The following is a 16,876-nucleotide window of genomic DNA, read 5'->3' as shown; positions in this document are numbered from 1 at the left end:
TTCTACACGAGTGGAAAAAAAGGTGCATCGTTCATTCTTTCAAATAATTTTAACAAAGTGCGTAAAACACAATTGGTGTTATTATCATTTATATCAAATATGTCAATGTTCAGAATGTGGCAGTATATATATATTCACATATATCTTTAGAAATTTCGAATAGATAACTAGTTTTTGCAGGTAGGATGAAAAATACAGCTACTTTAAGGTGAGGGTAAATATTTTATACTTTGTAATCAAAATGTGTTTCGAAAGACTCATAAAATGTAAACCAGAAAATATCTTCCAATTTTATTTGGTTCAAACCTAAATTTCGAAGTGTGAAAGAAGGAATCAAGTTCAGGAAAGAAGGAGATATTGATAAATATATAGCAAATTCAATTAACATTGAAAAGCAAAGCTAAAAGTTTGAGAGCTACTCATGCGATTTTTACAACTTGTCACGTTTGCATAATGCGAGTCCTGGAATCGAAATATGGAAAAACAAAATCTGTAGTCATTTCAGAAAATGTCCGATTTGGTGTCAAAATACCTATGCTTGAAAAATGCTATATATATATATCTAATATATATCCGTAAGTCGCGGTTTCGAGACATGGAAACCGCCAGTTAAATTTCATCAATCAGCCCAGGAGAATAGGAGGCATAGAAGTGTATCCTTTTTTCTTTCGTCTATATGTGCGTGTATGTATGTGTTTGTGTGTGTGCAGAGTTTACCTTTATGTATGTATCAAAGTATTATGTATGTGTAACTTATACCTGTTTTCTAATGCATTTTATTCAAACTATTACTATTGCGTCGAAAGAGAAAATATTTTATATACTGTTAAAATTACTAAACAAAATGTGAATAGCGTGTTTCACAGTAGACGAACAAAAGTTCATCTGCTGTGAACTACGTCTCTTTTGAACGTCTCTATGAAAGCGATTTAAACTTCGAAAGCATCGAGAGAGAAATTGTTCTCAGCAAATAAAACAAAATTCAAATTTCCTTGTCGATTTCATGTGTCCGTTTTTACATGATGTAAAGAAAACCATTTAAACATCCGTTGCCGCTGCAAAGAAAGGCCTTTATAGTTTTTCTTTTCTCATTTGGGATTACTCCTCAATTTTGTTTGTTTCTTAACCATCGGCGTCAGAAGGCTTAATAACATATTTCGCGTCCCCGGGAATTTCCCAGAAAAAGCTCAGTTATTCTTTGGGAGTTACCTCAAGAGAGACTGGAGTGCAGACAAAAGTTTCTAAGATGTTATGCGGAAAAGTACCAAAATCAGTTCCTAATTCGTGGGCTCAGGATTAAAGCTGTTAACATACTAAGCTATTATTAATATACCTATGCTTTTTAAATTATATCACAGACATAAATCCATTATTAAAAATGAAGAATCTATATGTATGTGTATTTGTATGTATGTATGTATGGCTGTGGATTTACTATCTGAACCCGTAAAATTACACAAACCGGACTCATTAAAATCATAATATTATTGTACATGAGTGTATTTGTGTGTAAGGTAATGGGATATGTAAAGCAATTTATTAACTTTAATTTACAATAGTCCTTTTCTATCTTAAAAATAGTAACAGCTTATAATGAATCGCTATATATTGCATCATTTCAAAATAACTGTCATACGATTTTTACGTAAAGCTCATGACGCAAATAACTCACGTAAGGTTTCTGCCAATAATAATTTTATAAGCTTAATTAATAATCAATCATGATAAAACAAACGGAAACTGACTCATTGTGAACTTAAAATAACTTTGAAGCCCACCTTTCGTCACAGACGTATCTCATTGGTTTTCTGCTTCGCTTTCACATTCTCTTTCTGCATACATGTTCATTGAAAAAGAGGTAGTTCTACCTAAAACTTTGAAATGAATAGAGTTTATGCAGTCAATGTGAACCAAAGATTGAACTTTTGACAGATTTCATTTCTTTCTAAGATATAGAATGATTCCACCTCTAAACACGTAAGTATACCTTGGCTAATCCAAGCAAGACATGCAATGATGTTACTTCATGTAGATAAACAATGATGTTATGCGTCACTGTTTATCTACATGAAGTACACTGTTATGCATCACTGGATCTTAAAAAATGCGCAGTCTGTCACATGTGAGGTCTAATTGACTGATATTGAATTCTCATATGTCTGCTCTCCGAGAAAGAAATAACGCTTGTTGGCGCCAATCTACAGCTATAACTAACGAAGAACTTCCACCTTTAACACTTTACCGAATGAAAGTTGTATATGCTTGCTATTTCCGTCGATTTATGTTTTGTAGAAAAAAGTAGAGAAAGTAAAAAGATCATCAGTCCTTTGCAAAAAAAAAGGAAGAAAAAAATAATATTTAAAAACAATTTCTTTTAATTTGCTTCGGACTGTCAAATTAAAATTTTATCCGCCGGCTGGATAGAACCTTCCGGCGGTCCGGATTTGGCCGCGGGCCGTAGTTTGCCCATCCTTGGGATAGAACTATCTACCTAAGGGAAGGGATTCATTTGTGGAGCACTTTCTAAGGAAATTGTCTCGTATGCATTTTACACATAGAAAACCACAAAAAAAACCCCATGCAGCCGCTGCATTCGCGTAGAATCCAACACAGGTCAGAACTGCTAGTGTTCAGCGATTTTACCGTTCGGACGAATTATCGGTCTATTTATATGGCGTAAGTGCGAAGAAAACAAGGCTTAAGAATAAAGCTGAAAGGACCTCCCCCCCCCAAAAAAAAAAACTGAAAGTTTTCATATTTTATATTACTCCCAAGCGTGCTTTTCTTTAACGTTTCCTGTGCTACCTTTATTTATAAAACATAATGTTCTTCGGCCTTAAACGATAAAATTTAATTCAATAGCAGTATTACAAAATAATTTAAAAAGAGCATATCTTTAGAATTTCCGTACACAGTCTCGCGCGCTGGAGATAAAAATGCTTTTTTTTTTTCGTACAATGTTGTCATTTCTCGCTTTGAAATCGCTGAATTTGTTGATCAAGAATTCGTTAAACGTTTAGTAAATGTGAAATAGATAATAAGGCAAATCCCAGATTTGGGATTCCATGTGCCCGTATTCAGGTGGAGGATTACGTTATTCAAAACTGGATGTGCGTTTTTTTTTATCACAATGTGAGAAACACATACATATATTTATGCATATTCTTCATTATTTAGTTTTCTTAAATATAATACGGGTGATAATATTTGGTGGGAACAGTTTGAAAAGTAAAACAACGTTTATTGTGAAACTCCGCAAAATGCCAAAATGGAATTGATAGCTTTGGGCTAAAAGAAAATAGAAACAGTATTTATTTATTTATTATTCTTTTTTTGGGAGGACGAGCAGGTTGGTAGACTGCGATCTCAACAAGAACATATTTAAAAAAAAAAAAAAAAAAAAAAAAAAAACTTTGACAAAGCCTTTTAGGAGACCATTACATCTCTAACTTTTAGATTTTTTTAAAACATTTTCTGAATAAAGCATGACTAGAATGTTATTCTTTTTCCAATTTAATATTCAATTAAATTCTTGATTAAAGGTTATGTATTTGATCTCATTAATTATTTAAGAAATACTGAATCGTTTCTGATGAATGAAGAAAAGAAATATGATGGTTCTTTCTTGCAAAATGAGAAATCTAATAGGAGTTATCTGAAACAGGCTGCTTGCCCATCCTATACTTTTCCGTCTTTTACTACGATACGACGACCTCTGATAATACACTGGAGAAGCTCTCCGGGCAATTACTTCTAGTATTTTTTAATGCAATCGCAGTTTCCTTTCCTCGTGCTTTTCACCTTATGTTAGTATACTCCTTTTTTATAATCAGCTCCTTGCTTTATTTATTATTCACAAGAAATGTAAGAACATTTATCTTGCTCGTGGCACTTAAGAAAGTAAAAGTATACATGTTTTTTGAGAGAAAATTTGATTTGCCAGGAAGGCTTCCCATCTACCAAGCAAAGGTCTCAAACATAAAACTTTTGGAATAGCATACTTTCAGTTTTAAATTATCACGTATTTCATCATTTTTAAATGAAATGGACATGAGTAGAATCATTTCGATTTGTCGGATGAAAATTGCTTCGGTTAATAACAAATGGAAATTTTGTACTTACACTTGCAAGTCTTAAAACTAATTTTGGGATATTTAATATTCTGAGACCAATACGTACATTATGTTGTTAATATTTCAGAAGCACAAAAGATTTGGGTTCAATTTAATTGATTATGGCAATGCACACTAGTGCTATCAGCCTTACTGGAAGGATACTTTCGTGGAAGGCTTTCTAAGGGAAACTGGCTCATATACGATCCAACCTAGGCCTGAACTACAAGTGTTCAGTGATTTTACCGCTCGGCCATTGGTGAGCTAAAAAGAGGAAAGAAGTCGTAATAAAAATGTATGCGTTATTGTAAAATTGTACGTATGTATTATTGTAAAATTCCTTCACATGTCTCTAATCACTGATTTGAAGAGATATAGCTTCTCGAGTGTCCGAGGTAATTGCAAACGTAATAATCTCGGATAATCGAACAGTCGGTTAACATGAATTAAATTTTAAATTACGCCAGTTTTTTTCTGAAAGGTTTTTCTGAAATTGTTCTAAAAATAAGCGCTACTGTTAATATTTTGACAAATTCTTCAACTAATGTGTAAAACCTTTTATAAACTGATCAAATACAGTATAACTCCAACTATCCGAGCACCGGCAACCCGAATCGTTAATTATCCGAATCCCTTTCAGAATTTCAGAGCTTTTCAGAATCAACTGAAGAAGATAAGGAAAAGGATAAAAAGGAAAAAGAAGCTGAAGGAAAGAGAAGAGACAGGAGAGATGAGGATGACGTGACACTTGAGGAATTAAACATTCTTTTGTAAACTCTTGGATGTTCAGAAGTTAGGGCTGAGGATAGAGCAGAATGGATGGTGTGTGATTCGTCAGATCCTGGGTTTCAGATTCTAAATAATGATGAACTTATTGAAAGTGTGAGAGAAGAAAGTGTCGAGGAAGATGACCTTAACGTCGAAGCAGACACGGGACCATCAGCTGGTGAAGGGTTTACCGGCCGTGAAACTGCGTGGAAGTGGATGGAGCGTCAGCCCGAGTGTGACCACATGCAACTTCTGATCGCGAAGAGGATGCGCGAATTTGCTGCCTGAAAAGAGACGAAGACAATCAAACACCTTACTTACAAAAGAGAGATGTTCAGCAAGCAATGACTTTCGGCACTTGTAAGTTCTGTGCAGTAAGCTATATACCATGCGCGTAAAGGTCTTGCCTTTTCATTTTAATTAATTAAATCTCTTTTAATTTAAATATAATTTTTTCCTCCCAGTTTCAGCATACAGTATATACAGTAATGAATTAAAATGTACGTAGACGCTTTCTTCGGGAAAAACTCCAATTATCTGAATTTTTGATTATCCGAATAGGGTCCGGTCCCAAGCAATTGAAATAAACAAATATTCTAGAAATGTACAGATATTTGAGGGAATGTATCAAATTTCTTACATGTTTTTGGAAAAACAAACGACCGACAAGCGGTCGAATCGGTCGCTCAACACCAATAGTTTGACCTGCATATTGGATAGCAGGCGAACGAGCTGGCTGTATGCACAATTTCCTGTTTCTTTTCACGTTGTTGTTGTCTTGTCCATATTACATGGAACAAATGGTTGCCAGAGCCTACTCCGAAAAGAGGTCGGATTTCTATTTTCCGGCCCCAATTTTGAAGGAGAGCATGCCGTGGGAGGGATCTGTGAGTCTCCCACCCCTATCCTCACCCACCAATCCATACGAGAAGACTTTCGGATCGCTGCATATTTAGAGTGCCGCCATGCCGCACTGACACTATACATTTACAAACATCCATGTTTTACACGGGATTAGAATCCGAGAACTTCGGTACCGTAGTAGGCGCCCCCTAGCCACTATACCCTCTGGGCGACGTTTCTTTTCCTGTGTAATGTGGATATGAGTCATGCCGTGGGAGGGATCTGTGAATCTCCCACCCCTATCCTCACCCACCAATCCATACGAGAAGACTTTCGGATCGCTGCATATTTAGAGTGCCGCCATGCCGCACTGACACTATACATTTACAAACATCCATGTTTTACACGGGATTAGAATCCGAGAACTTCGGTACCGTAGTAGGCGCCCCCTAGCCACTATACCCTCTGGGCGACGTTTCTTTTCCTGTGTAATGTGGATATGAGTCATCCACGAAAGCATTTCAACTCGTTCGCATAAAGCCAACGTATGTTTTAACATAATTACATAAGACATGCCTAACCTAAGAACGAACTGGCTGTATGGGAGTTTTCGCGGTTTCATCATTTGTAATAATATGAATATGAGACAGTCACCTTCAGAACTCCCCTAAGAAGGCGTCGCTTCCCGAAGATAGCCTTTTCGAGTTGACGTAATAAATCTAGACATCAGCATCGTAAATATTTACATTGCACAATTCAGTTTCATTTCGTACTGGAGTTTACATTCTCTCCAGTTTTAGCAGGTGAATACTTTTTTCTCACTTTTCTATACATTGTATATAAAGAAGAATGTTTGTGTATTTTAATAATATATAAGAAGAATGTACATGGCGATTAACTATGTCACTACTACAACTATCCTCGCAAAACTTTCTACAATTCTACCTGGGTTCTGATAAAGGTCGACTTCCACGTTTTCCGGAAAAAAAAGTCTAAAATCAGAGATATTAATTAAAAACTCTGAAAACGCCAACTTTCGCGCACATTTTTCCGAGTGGCAACAGTCATGCACGTTGGAGATAAAAATCTGCTTTATTTCGAGAAGTGTTGTCACTGCTCGCTTTCAAATCGTAGAGTTCGTTAATAAAAAAAATGTAAGTTTTACGATGAAATAAAAATAGCATTGCCAATTATTAAATAGATTAGTCACAATTCTAAAAATTCCTTGGAAGCCATTTTGACTATTCTTATCTTCGTAAAGACTTTAGTCAGACGAGATATTAATTAAAACTCTGAAAACACTCATTTCTCCGAGTGGTAATACTCTGGTGCGCTGGAGATAAAAATGCTTTATTTCAAAATGTGTTGCTACTGCTCGCTTCCAAATCGTAGAGTTTGTTAATCAAAAATTTAAAGGTTTTATAAAATATCTGTATATACTTGTACGAATGTATGAATGTACAACGATGTACGAATGCGCATCGACACAGGACTGCTACAGCTTCAATGATCTCACATGAGCTATAAGCCCACGTTTCACGGTCTACAGTTGTTCGAGGGCTTCATGAAATAAGGCTGTATGCCAGAAAACCTGTTGTTTGTGTGTCACTGACTGCAGCGCATAAGAGAGCGTGTTTTGCATAGTGCAGACTTCATTGTAAACTTCATTGAAGAACTATTCTTTTTACACCCAGGTGAGTCGAGATTCGGGCTGGATACTGTTTCTCGGCCTACCTCATCTGCAGAGAGCCTGGAGCACGACGCTATCCCTTCCTTATCAGGGAAAAGGAATGGTGGTGGAGGTGTAACTCTTTATTATAGTGAAGGTGTAATTGCATTTGCAGGTATTATGTTGGATAAGAGCAAACAGACAAAGGCTCTCTGACCTCTATGAGACAAAGAGATGGCTCGGCTGGTTCACTTTTACCTGGAAAATGAGGATACTTGCCGCATGGATAAGCCAACCAGACCTCCTATCCTTGAGCGTGTCTAGGAGGCTCTTCGGAGGGAAATTTCACCACCTGCCTAGAACCACCCTAAAGTTAAAAACCGCTTCGCAAGGAGTGAAATCACCTGCCACAGGGACTATTCAAATCTATCCCGTCCAGTACACCATCTCGCTGCGCGACCTGTCTGCTTGTGAGATGGGGAATACCCCATATTAGACACATTTTCAGTTTGATATGACAATATTAATTTTGGACAAACCTGCACTATGACTTTTACTGATATATAAAATATATATTCATATATAAAATGACTTTTGAATGGTATGTATCTTTCTCTTATAAATATATTATTGCGTTTTTCTTTTCTGACACCATTTGTTACGTTTTTTTCTTCCTTCACGTTCGTACGAGGCTCGTAGATTTGGAGTGAATAACGACGACACTTGGTAAAGTATCGAAACACACTTTATTTACCAATATTAATCAGGGCAGCTCCAAAACACATTTACAGTCGTCGACGATCTACTATAAACCCGCTGACACGATCAGTGTCACAGCCAATAGGTTATCAGGCTATCACGGTGGAGACAGCTTCACGGCAAAGCACTAGAGTACAGCTCTCGACTCTGCTCGGTTGTTCTCGGAACTCCACGTACTGAGACTCTCCACGCCACAAGTCGCGATGCATTAAAAGGCTCCCTCGATGCACTCGACGGCGCTAAACTTCGAGACACTCGCTCAATGACTGACTATCAGCTCGCTAGACAAGGCACACACACTCACTGACTGCGGACCAGCAGGGTTTAAATAGCTTTTGGCTTGTGTTCGAGCACATTCTGGGCTAAACCGGTAAGAATTCGTTCCAGAAGGTTCTCTATCCGTCCATGGTATATCGCCAAATGGCGATTTCTCGCAAAATGGGGCAACCCTGTTTTCCCTTGCCATTTTATGGCAACCCTAAAACTGCTTTGCGGGGAAACCATCTTACCGCGCCTGAACATTTCGTAACAATATATTTTTTTCTAGATGTATATATTTATGTTTTAAATATGTTTAATTTTATCAAATCTGTCTATTAGGTTTTCAGAAATTCGGCATAATGTGCAAATACTCTCAATTTTGCACAGAAATACGTATTATATATGCATACATACATACCCAACCTCCTTACTTGGGTTAAAGGTCCTTACTCGGCTTTACTTTCCAAATCGTTATTCGTAGCCCATACTTCCAGTTGCAGAAGCGTTTTAATTGACGAAAATATGTATGTTTTGAAAATTTCAAATATAAAGAAAATTCATTTTACAAAAAATAAGAAATCTAACATTTAATGCGCTTTGCCGGGTCCTATACTTACATCTGAGAAAGTGTTATGCTTGTTACGAAAAAATACAAGAAATCTAACAAAAATTGATCAGGATATTTAATAACTTTACAGTTTTTTATATCATCTTCAACTTGCCTTAAAGGATCAGTTAATTAAGTTAGAATAATTCGAGGGAATACATTTAAATGAAGTACAGCAAATGATATGTTCAGTTTAATAGGCGAACGAGGCAGTCATATGGTCCACATCAGATTTAATTAGAAAAAGCGAAGAGGAAAAGCATGTGTACTTTAGAAACAGTCATCCGATAAGTGTTCTGCTTTACAGGATGTCAAGTGTTGCCATTTTTAGTCCAAAGAGGACAATTTGCGCAGAAGGACTATAAATTTTGTTTTGGCAATTTGCGTCTATTCACGATAAGCGTTGTTTCACTTTTAAAATTGTTCCAGCCAAATATTATCGCCCTGTATTATGTTTACAGAAATTAAGTAATGAAGAATCTACATAAATGTATGTAATATGTATCTCGCACTGTGATAAAACAACGGTAGCTAGAGCCATCGAAATTTGAATAACGTAATCATCTATAAAATATGGGCACGTGGAAGCCCTAATTAAAAAATTGTTTTATAATCGATTTCATATTTTGTAGTACTTCAACAAATTTTTGATTTACAAAGTAAACGATTTCAAAGCGAGAAATGTCTACACTGTACTGAAAAAAGCATTTTTATCTCCAGCGCGCATAACTGTGTATCGGAATTTCTAAAGATATGCTCAATTTAAAATTATTTTGAGGTATTTCTCTTGAACTGAATTTTATGGTTTAAGTGCGAAGAACATGATATTTAATAAATAAACGTTAAAACATTAAAAACCTTTAAATGACGTAATCCTCCTACGAAAATGGGCATGTGGAATACCAAATTTGAAATTAGAATTCGTTTTATTATCGGTTTCATATTTTGTAACACTTCAACGAATTTTTGAGTAACAAATTCAACGATTTAAAAGCGAGAAATGGCAACACTCTACGGGGGGAAAAACCCTTTCATCTCTAGCAGGCGCGGAACTGTGTATCGGAAATTCTAAAGATATGCTCATTTTAAAATTATTGTGCGATATTGTTACTGAACTGAATTTTATGGTTTAAGGGCAAAGAACATGATATTTAATAAAGAATAACACACAAAACGTTAAAGAAAGGCACATTTGGACGTAACTTAAAATCTGAAAGCTTTCAGAATTTTCTGAATTTTTAAACATTTTTTTATTTATATTTGGGATGTAAATTGATGAAAGTATCCAAATGATTTGCTTTGATTACAGATGAATGTCTTCCACCTGTAAAAAATATGTTACTGAAAATGAAAAAGAGGTTATAAATTGTTGATTAACTTTTCTTTCTTCTACTGACATGTTTATTCAAAGTTCATACGAGCTGTTAACATACAAAAATATTATTGCAGTATTTGAAAACTCTGGAAAATATCAAAATGTTTATTTTAGTTATTATTTGTTTTGGAGCTGTGGATGGTAACGATTAGTAAATCAATCGCGTGTATTCAAATGAGGTAGAAAGAAGTAGAAGTTAGTATTTAAGGGAAAGTTTTGGAAGATGATTTTAGAGAGCGTATCTTGCCTGCCTGAAGGACATGTAGTTATCTTTGATATACTAGCGATTAGATTTCTGTGTCGTTGAGCGCGTCTAGCCATTAGACTTGTTTACGTCTACTTTTAGGAATCTACCTGCGCGTCTACCTGTGAAAATTACCGTTAGGTTAACTTAATTCCATTCTGTTTGAAATTACTTCATAACTTTTGAGTTAAGCTAAATATGTTGGGTATAATGCATGAGTCAGTGAATAATATTGAGTTAAGAGAGGGTTCTTTTTACACTCTTTCTCTGGACTTTATGATACTTACATACACATTCTATTAATGTCTAGTTAGCTTATGCTCTCGAAGAATACCAGACGTTATATAGCAGTGGGAATAAATTGGTCACGTTTGAATTAAGTAGTACTCTTACACGTGCTCATGAGTTGAAATATTTTAATTCTACCTTATTAAAATATTACAAACAGATGGAAACAGTAGTTAAAAAGGCATCGGTTCATTTTCAGTCATTTTGCAACATTTTAGCAAAGGTAATTCTTAAAGGAACTTTAGCAGTTTCTTCCAAATCCAATTTTTCTGCAGTGGAGGAAAGGTCACGAATAATGTCATGAGAACACCTTTCGAAAGGAAGGCCAATGCGTCTCATACCATCTAAAAATGCATCCCGGCCAGAGGTAGTGCACCCCTTAGAGATATACTCTCCTACACAAGATACCTCGTGCAGAAATCGCCTGAAAGTTTAAAAAGAGAAACCTGTCATATTGAAATTAAAGTGTTTTATATCTTTTAGAACAGAGGTTCTCAACCTTTTGACTAGCACGTACCATCTAAACAAAAATTGGAAACTTCAGTACCACCATTACATTTTACAATGATTATTTTCAATTTCTGAATTGAAATATTTAAAAAAAATATATTTAGCCATTTGGACAACCTATTGACTATTTGTATTAAACATGTACACAAGAAAAATATCAGATTAAAAATGGGTTACCATTTTAATTATCAAAATTTAAGTTATATTACTTATCTAAAATTTAGTGTGAAATTTGGGCCTGTTTAAGAGAGATTAATTTCTTTATGACTGGTCTCTTTTCACTTAACTTTGTGTTATTGTTGAAATCTTCAGTCAGGTTTCAATCACAGGAAATCTTTGTTGATTGTTATTTTTTCAAGAGATTTCTGAATTTAATAGCTAAAAATACTTTGTTTCTTTTGCGTACCACCAATTTTTCTCTTGCGTACCTCCGGCTGAGAATCGCTGTTTTAGATAATGCATAATTAAATATCATTCACAAATCTCGCAAAATATTTCGTATTTACATTTTCAGAATGTGTCGCATCAAGAGAATGATTCTCACAGTTTTAACACTATAGACGTTTAGCACGCAGTGCATAGATAACTAGCCTTATCTGTGAAACCACACTAGCTGTAATCTTAAAAATCATTATACAGGGTAGTTATAAAAAACCTTCCTCTATATATGAACATCAGTACGCTACCCGCCCAGCTAATCGGAATGAAATTTCAGGTATTGTTATTTGTAGATATGCGCTCCAGATTGTGACGATTTAACACCTTCACATCCAATCCGCCCCACACGGCCCTACTTTGAAACAACCAGAACCGCCCGAAAACGGCCGAGATTGTAATATTGTTTACTTCTATCCTCCTAAGGTATGCAGTAGCAGGTGCAGTTTCCCCAAATGCATTGCATCAGTTTACTGCAGACAGTTTGTCCTAAGAGGTTTCTTATCGTTTGGTTGATCGTGACATTTCATTGTTCATTCTTTTGTGGTACAGAGTGCTTTTAAGCTTTAAACAGCAATAAAAGATCAGTTTAAAAATTTAAGGATTATATTTATTTTTAAACAATTTATTTCTTCCTATAAAAATAACGGAAAATAAACAAAATCTCACTCGTGATCATAAAAAAGCCGGAAAGGTTTGTTTGTCGAACCTTCAGAGTAGGTTTATAAAGAACGGAGTCAAAGGCTAATGGAATCTTTGTTACAAAGTACAAAGGATACCATTGGAAATCTTCACACCTATTTTCTGCGTTAATGGACGGAAAGGGTGGAAATTGCTGTGAAACTGGAAAACTATTTCGAGCGGTCCGGTATTTTGAGGGTACAGGTTAGCGAAGGGTCTCTGGATTCCTAAGAGTTAAAGCAAAAGAGCTTTCACGGTTAGAGTGAAAATATTTCGAAATTTTCTAACACTGACTTTTTTACCGAGTAATGTGGTCAGCACATTGAAAAACCATAAATGGCGTTGAAGCGATACATGTACGATAAAGATTGTCAGCGTAAACCATTCGAAAAGAAGGGCTGCAACTATTTCAACGTGAACGGGCTATCTACAAGAGACTTATAGTCCAGAGTAAAATACGTTCCTGGAGAAATTACTGATCGAATATGAAAGATATATACGGTGCCCCGCATAAGATAGCAACAGGCAAAGTGTTTAAACCGACGCAATTTCAGGTTCTGAATTCACTCAACCTCATAGATCCCACTAATGCCAGCACTCTTCGAGTCATTCTCGATGCCGTCATACAACAAGACCACCCAGAAGAAGATGACGAACAACAAGCTGAAATACGTGAAAACAACCCTCCACTAGATACGCCTAATGATGTAAGCTTCACGGTGCAAGAGCTTTTGAATACTCTCAGAAAATTACCAAAGAAGAAAGCACCGGGTCCAGACGGCCTGAACTATCCTATTATAACTACGATCATAAACTCCAACCTTCTATTTTTCATTAACTACTTCAATAAGCTTCTGGAAACAGGTACCTTCCCTCGTCCGTTTAAAATAGGCCAAATTGTCCTTTTTCATAAGAAAAACAGAGATTCACATGATCCAACTGCATACAAGCCGATATGCCTACTTTCTTCATTGGGCAAAATCTATGAGAAGATGTTAATAAACAGGCTGCGTTTCCACATCTCACAGAATAACCTACTGCACCCACGTCAGTATGGCTTCAAGGCAGGTTCTTCCACCATACACGCATTGCATGACGTCCACGCAGCAATAACTGATAATAGGCACCATGGCTATCATACGGCATTGGTCAGTATTGATCTTAAATGTGCCTTTGATATGCTGTGGTGGCCTTCCATTAAAAAGTCATTGAGAGAAATGAAGTGCCCGCTCAATTTATATGCTACGTTATGCCATTACCTATCTGATAGAACACTCATCATGCCGCACAACAGCGGGATTATCGAAAAATTACAAACAAGAGGTTGCCCTCAAGGGTCATGTGCGGGCCCCTTTCTTTGGAACGTCACTTTTAACACCATTCTTGCTGATCAATGGCCGGATCATACGCGAATTTTTGCGTATGCAGATGATGCAGCTTTCGTGGTACGAGGACGTACACGAGAAGAATTACAAAACCATAGTAATGAAATTTGTAGTCTTTTCCACTCCCGCTGCCAAAAGATAAAACTTGAAATTGCCCACAACAAATCCCATATCATGCTATTTCCAAAGAAAGGAGGTTCCCTGAACAGGCAACCACGTATTTGCATAAATAATCAAAGAATTAAAATAGTTAAAATCCTCAGATACCTGGTATTAACTTTTGACACTAAGCTCAACTGGATAGCACACGTCTTAGAGCTTAAAAAGAGAACAATGCAAATTGCAAATCTACTAAGATCATTCCAAGGTTACAATTGGGGTTTAAGCGCGCATATTCAGAAAATACTGTACCTTACAGTAATAGAAAAAATTGTCACGTATGGTGCAGCAGTATGGGCCTTCCCGATGCAGGGCAGGAAAATACGCCACCTCGCTACCATACAGAGGCCTTTTGCGCTCTTAATTACACGAGCATTTCCGACCACCTCTACGGCCGCCATCAATGTTATGTCTGGGTTGCTCCCACTCCATCTCAGAATTGAAGAGGAGGCAATCATCCAAACAGTCAAACAGCTTCGTAAACAACTTACCTATGATGATTTTACTTATCAAGTGGACCAATACGAACAAATAGTCCTTCCTACTGCCGTGCATCCCGCGCTGAAAGGCATCGGAGTCAAAATTCTCTCCAATACTGCCGAGGATGAGCCAGCAAGCAATGTAAAAATCTATACAGATGGTTCCAGAATAGAAGATAATGTGGGCTGCTCATTCATTGTTACCACTGAAAATTGTGTAATTCATACCTGGCAAGCACATTTGCAATCTAACAATAGTGTTTTCCAGAGCGAGGTCGTAGCAATAAAGCATGCAATAGATTACCTAATTAATATGAAAATACCCACAGGCATCATTCTCACAGACAGCTTGTCCTCTTTACATGCACTAATCAATCCCGACCACCGATCTACCATTATCCAAGACATTCAGCGCACTCTTAGGGATCATCAAAGAAAAAATTATTATTTCAAATGGGTTAAGGCCCATGTCGGCAATGCTGGTAATGAGCTTGCTGATAAGATGGCTAAGGGAGCAGCTGTCAACTCAAATGTTCTCAATCTTACCATACCATGGCCATATTCCCATCTCAAGAGAATTACCAGACTACGTGCCATATCGAAGTGGCAACAAGAGTGGGACTCCAGTCCTACTGGACGAAGAACAGCATACCACATTGCATATGTCGACCCAGACAGAAATATAGGCAACCCTTTGTTGATTAGATACATAAGTGGCCATGGTCCTTTTCCGACCTTTTTCGCGCGACATAGAATCAGTAACTCAGATATGTGTGTTTGTGGCTTACAAGGCACACCCGAACACTATGTTACCAGCTGCCAGCTCACTGCTGGCCAACATCTCTTAATTCCATCTACTAATACACAAGCCTATTGTAAATATCTAATAAAGCAAAGGCATCTGGTTCGTAAAATTTGTGTTATAATGTCAAAGCTCTCCTCACTGGGTACTGATCTATGCCAGAGTGCTTAACGGGTCAGTACAGCAACTGATTATATGTATTATATGTAGCTGCAACATTTACATGGGATGTCAATATATGCTACATGCTTTATGATCGAACATTAAAGCATGAACTATGCAGTCTTGCAATTATATGCACCTTATATATATATATATGCATAATCGATAAGGAACAGTATGCTACATATACGTGCCCATGCATGGACAATATAAAAACTTAAGTATATATTATATACAATTGTAATGCCAAGCCATGTATTCTAATACGTACTAAGGTACTATGTAAACTAATGTGATGCAAATATATTTAGTAAAAGTTCCACACTATATGTATATAATATACCTATTCAGTATCATGTTTCATTTGACAATGGAATGTATACTCGGAACAACGTTAAAGCACTTGTAACACTGTAAAGCAATATCAGTATGTCTAACTTTAAAGTAGTTTTATTTTGAACAATTTTCTTATGTAGTAATGGAATTACGTAACAACATATCAGTCAAGTGTATGCAAATCTATTAAGTGGCACTATGTTTTAATTGAACAATTTTAGATATTAAGTTGTTAGATGTTTAATTGAATATTAAATTAAGTTATGTAATATTATGTTCTAATTGAGATAACAAGAATAATTGTAATGTGTAATGAATGTAATGTATTTAAGTTATGCGATATTAAGTTCTAATTGCGTAATATAATTATGTAGTATTTTATGGTACAGTATTATTTAACAGTAACAATTTCTATTAGCAGTAATATAATGAAACAAAAATAAGTGTTTTTCTTTTAGGATACTAATGTTACAATTGAGAATAATATGTGTATCAATATTTCAACTATGTTTTGCTTGAATATTATGTTCCTTTTAAGTAGTAACTGGTATGGTTCATGAATAACCTTGCGCATTATATTAAGAGGTAATGATTAAGTATCATGTTTTATAAAGATTTAAAGTGCAATTTTTGTGTATAGCCAATGTTCTATGTTTCCGTATGTCCAATGTTCTATGTTTCCGTATGTCCAATGTTCTATGTTTCCGTATGTCCAATGTTTCTATGCAAATACATGTTAAAATTAAGTATATATGTATACTCAATTAATGTAAAAGCTCTGTATAATATAGCATGCAAATATATAAATAATTGCATCTGTCAAAATGTTTGAAAATTTATGAGTAAGCACATCGTCTTATCCCAATTACAAAAAACCATTTCAATGTGTGCGGTATATATGAGTGGTATTTCGTATTTTCAGTCATTATAATGTAAAATTGCCATGTGGCGGTGGTGCTATAAAGTATCACAAAGCACTCTCTTGCTCTACTTAGCATTAA

General features: G+C 35.9%; 1 protein-coding gene across 4 annotated transcripts in view; it reads right to left on the bottom strand.

Moving 5' to 3' along the window:
• Positions 1-16,876, bottom strand: part of LOC118185570 (uncharacterized) — a 228,414-nt gene that overhangs the window by 186,877 nt on the left and 24,661 nt on the right. Inside the window, exon 5 of one of the 4 annotated variants that reach the window (XM_035355448.2) lies at positions 11,038-11,350. The exons of the other annotated variants lie outside the window; for them this stretch is intronic. Coding sequence (XP_035211339.1) covers positions 11,122-11,350 — 229 coding nt within the window. The 3' untranslated portion in view covers positions 11,038-11,121. Of the gene's footprint in view, positions 1-11,037; positions 11,351-16,876 lie in introns of those variants that run through there. 4 annotated transcript variants of the gene reach the window in all.

Source organism: Stegodyphus dumicola, chromosome 3 (assembly GCF_044657685.1).
Source record: "Stegodyphus dumicola isolate Sdum_Otavi_A_Nest chromosome 3, ASM4465768v1".
Lineage (NCBI taxonomy): Eukaryota > Metazoa > Arthropoda > Arachnida > Araneae > Eresidae > Stegodyphus > Stegodyphus dumicola.
This window is presented reverse-complemented; position numbering and strand designations above follow the sequence as displayed.